The sequence below is a fragment of the Girardinichthys multiradiatus genome, chromosome 14, assembly GCF_021462225.1.
Source record: "Girardinichthys multiradiatus isolate DD_20200921_A chromosome 14, DD_fGirMul_XY1, whole genome shotgun sequence".
In the NCBI taxonomy this organism is placed as follows: Eukaryota; Metazoa; Chordata; class Actinopteri; order Cyprinodontiformes; family Goodeidae; genus Girardinichthys; species Girardinichthys multiradiatus.
Window position 1 is genome coordinate 10,354,034 of NC_061807.1, and position 3,916 is coordinate 10,357,949.

At 36.2% G+C, this 3,916-nt stretch overlaps 1 protein-coding gene across 1 annotated transcript; it reads left to right on the forward strand.

The window, feature by feature from the left end:
- The first annotated feature begins 1,083 nt into the window (after nucleotides 1-1,083).
- LOC124880964 lies at nucleotides 1,084-3,416 on the forward strand. Its single transcript, XM_047386436.1, has 2 exons — nucleotides 1,084-1,329; nucleotides 1,884-3,416. The coding sequence occupies exon 2, from the start codon at nucleotides 1,930-1,932 to the stop codon at nucleotides 3,178-3,180; it is 1,251 nt and encodes a 416-aa protein (XP_047242392.1). The 5' UTR covers nucleotides 1,084-1,329; nucleotides 1,884-1,929; the 3' UTR covers nucleotides 3,181-3,416.
- Nucleotides 3,417-3,916: the final 500 nt, after the last annotated feature.

Consider the following 3,916-nt stretch of genomic DNA (forward strand, 5'->3'; position numbering starts at 1 on the left):
ACACAGACGCATCAAAAACAAATGAAAAAATTGGAGTAGCATTTGTAATACCAGAATTTAAAATAAAAGTAGGAAAAAGAATTACAGATGGATTATCGATATATTCAGGAGAATTATTAGCAATATTGTTAGCAGTGCAGTGGGTGGAGGATATAAAACCATTAAAAACAATCATTTGTTCAGACTCAAGTTCCGCATTATTAAGTTTAAAACATAATCAATCAGAGGGTAGACCAGACATTTTGTTGAAAATAAAACATACTTTATTCAGAATACAAAGGACGGGTTTAATATTAGTGTTTTTATGGGTACCAGCGCATGTAGGAGTTGGAGGGAATGAGATGGCGGACAGGATGGCAAAGAAGGCAACACAGAACAACCGTAGCTTTATAATTAATATTAGTAGGTCAGAGGCAATAAATATAATTAAACAGAGAATCAGGAAAGAGTGGCAAAAAAGGTGGGATGAAGAAAAGAAAGGAAGATGGTTTTATAGAATCAACAAGATAGTAGGAGAAGTAAGAACTGGAAGAAGGAGCAGAAAAGAGGAAAGATTAATTACAAGATTAAGTATAGGACATACAGGATTTAATTATACATTGTTTAAAATAAAGAAACATAATACAGGAAAATGTGATCATTGTGGAGAGGAGGAAACAACAGAACATGTAATACTGAAGTGTCAGAAATATGAACAAGAAAGAACAATTTTAAGGAGAGAATTTGTAGGTATTAAAGAACATTTTATTTTGAGAGATACTTTGCAAAGAAGTTTAGGTAGCAAACATATTCAAATTATAATTAGATTTTTCAAGAAAACTAAATTAATAAATAGAATTTGATTGTTGTAATAGTAAATAAGATTTAAAACCATGAAGAACGACACTCCATACCAGTTGGTGGCGGTAATGCACATCATAACGTTATTTGCCAACTGCCAATAAATAATACAAGAAGAAGAAGAAGAAACTGTATTCCGGTGTTAGAGCTGTATCCTGCATAATGCTGAAAATCAGCTCAAAACAAAGTGGACTATATCGCGACAAACTTCTCCCAGATGCCAAAAGACGGTACCTCAAAAAAATAGCTAAAATTGGAAATGTTGACCCCTTTGAATTAAGAAATTGGAGCAGAGACCCTGAACATTTGCCTCCACTGACATTCCCAGACATATTTGCATACCTGGTCTGTGGTGTCAGTGTTTACACCGCAAGTAATTTTAAGAATTACAAGTCAATGGAAGCGCATGTCCAATTTGCGAATGGCTGGGTACACGATTTGGACATTTTTAACCCCTTGGATTGTGAATACGTTGTGGTTCGAACAAAGGTACGTTGCTATTGTCTCCTTAATTTTACATAAAGTCTTAGTGTATGTTCTTTTAGAATCAGTCTGTCTTTTGTTTTTTTTTTGTATATTGAGGATGAGAAAATGTGATCACATGATTTTTAAAGTACGTTTTGAACTGATTTAAGAAGCTCCGAGTTTGAAATGGTTAAAGGGCAATTACACCTAACTTTTACTACCTTGAGCTCGTCTAAGAACAATATGTAGACACTTCAAACCTCGATTAGAATATTTCACTCTAATCAAATAGAGAAATCAGGTTTGAAGTGATGAAGTGTTGTAGTTTTTAAATGAGTAGATCAAAGAGTAGTAGTAGAAAATTAGGTGAAATAGGCCTTTAACCGTTTCCGCTTTGTAACCAATACTCTCTTTGAAATCACAATGTCATGGTTATTATTTTATACTCAAAAGTTGAATGGAATAGTAAAGTTGATCATTTAACTGAACAGTTATTTGTAAAATTACACATACATATATATAGATTTTATTTATTTTGCTGTCTTTCCATTCACCATTTTAATTGTGTGTATTCACAGGTTATGCACTCTCTGACTCTCTGAGCCGCCATTAACACCGTGGGTCATGCTGAGCGACACTGGCACAGTTGAGTGTGCACACTGCACCTGCATGGCAGGGGTAGCCGAGACCTGCACTCATATCGGTGCCCTACTTTTTAAGCTGGAAGCAACAGTGAGGATAGGAGGCAGAAAAACTGTTACAGATGAGCCAGCATACTGGGTATTACCTGGCAATCTGACTAAGATTCATCCAGAAGTCGGCCATAAAATTGACTATAGTACTTCAGCTTCTCAAAAGAAGACACTTGACCAAAAAATCCACACAAAAGTCCAAACAACAGCCAGAAGAAGCCATCCACAAAAAAGAAAAACCCCACCAGCAAATCTGGAAGATTTGGCTCCTCTGCTTGACACGCTACTAGAGCACAGCAAGGCTGTTGGTTTATCAGGAATGGAGAAATATTACACACAATTCACCCACACTGAGCAGATCGTACCTCAGTCACTTGCATCTCTGCACAACAAAAACATAGAGTCCAATGACCTGTCAGCTATTTTGCTGTGCTGTGAAAAATACAAAGATGCTGCAGTAGTGACAGATGAGCAGGCAGAAACCATTGAAAAGCACACGAGACTGCAGCACAAGTGTTCTGCCTGGTATGAATATAGAGCTGGACGAATTACAGCTTCCAGAATGCATGCTGTATTTGCCACTAGTTTGGAAAGCCCAGCACTGACAGTTGTTAAACAGGTGTGTAACCGAGGCAACACATTGTCTACAGTGCAAACAAGGTGGCGTGTGAAGCATGAGGGTGATGCACAAAAAGCCTACATTAAAATTACAGCGAGCAGTCACAAAAATCTACAAGTTAAACCATGCGGTTTCATCATAAACACCAACTTCCCTGAAGTCGGAGCATCTCCTGATGGACTCACGATGTGTGATTGCTGTGGGAATGAATGCCTTGAGATAAGGTGCCCTTTCAAATATAGGACATGTCGCATCCAGCAGGCCGTGGATGCAAATGACAAAAACGTTTGCCTACAGTTGTCTGGCAATGAACTTCACCTGAAGAAACAACATCCATACTACACACAGGCACAAACTGAGATCTTTGTTACAAAATCAAGCTACTGTGACCTTGTTGTGTGGACCCAGAAAGACATGGCTGTGGTCCGTGTCTTTCCAGATCAGAAATTCTGGGAACCACACCTCCAAAAAGCACAAAGTTTCTTTAAAAATATTTGTCTCCCTGAGCTTGTCGGTAGATATTTCTCAGAGCACGCCTGTACCCCAGCTTCGAGGGAGACATAACTGGGTAAAAAGTAATCGAACAGCATGTAAATTGTGCTGTGCGACTTATATTTGCACTACTTATTTTTGTGAAGCAATTTCCCCTATATAAGGTATTACCTCAGATGATGTTCATCACGTTTACATAAAATGTTTTCTTTGAAGTGTTTAATTACATTAAATGATTTCTTAGAAATAGGATATATTTCATTACATATTTACTCGTTACCTGAAATGTTATGCATCAAATGTTTAGTTAAAACTGTGATCTGATCACATTGGTTACCTTTTATTGTTTACTTTGAAATGTTTAATTACCTCAGTTTTTTACTCAAAGATTGGATCTATTTAGTTACATGCTTACTTGTTACCTGAAATATGTAAAATAAATCAATATATACTTTAAATGGGATCTATTACATCAATATGTGTTGCCTTTAAATGTTTACTTTCAAATGTCTAATTACATCAAATGTTTACTTAAAATCTGATCTTTTTCATCACATTACCTGAAGTGATTCGATGAAATGTTTTATGAATGTTTACCACATGAATATTTATTAAATGAGAAAAAACAGTCACTTTACTGTTATCATTCAACTGTACAAATACTTCAACAACAATGAATGCAACATTGTTTTACAACCTACATTTACATAACATCAGTACCTTCATTGAACGTTCACATTAACATGTGCAGGTTTCATTTGCATTAGGTTTTACAACCACACTGGAACACATGTTCAATAAACTGCAG

Excerpts from the sequence above, each read along its gene's own strand:
- LOC124880964 (XM_047386436.1), top strand. The coding sequence starts at position 1,930 with ATGCTGAGCGACACTGGCACAGTTGAGTGTGCACACTGCACCTGCATG.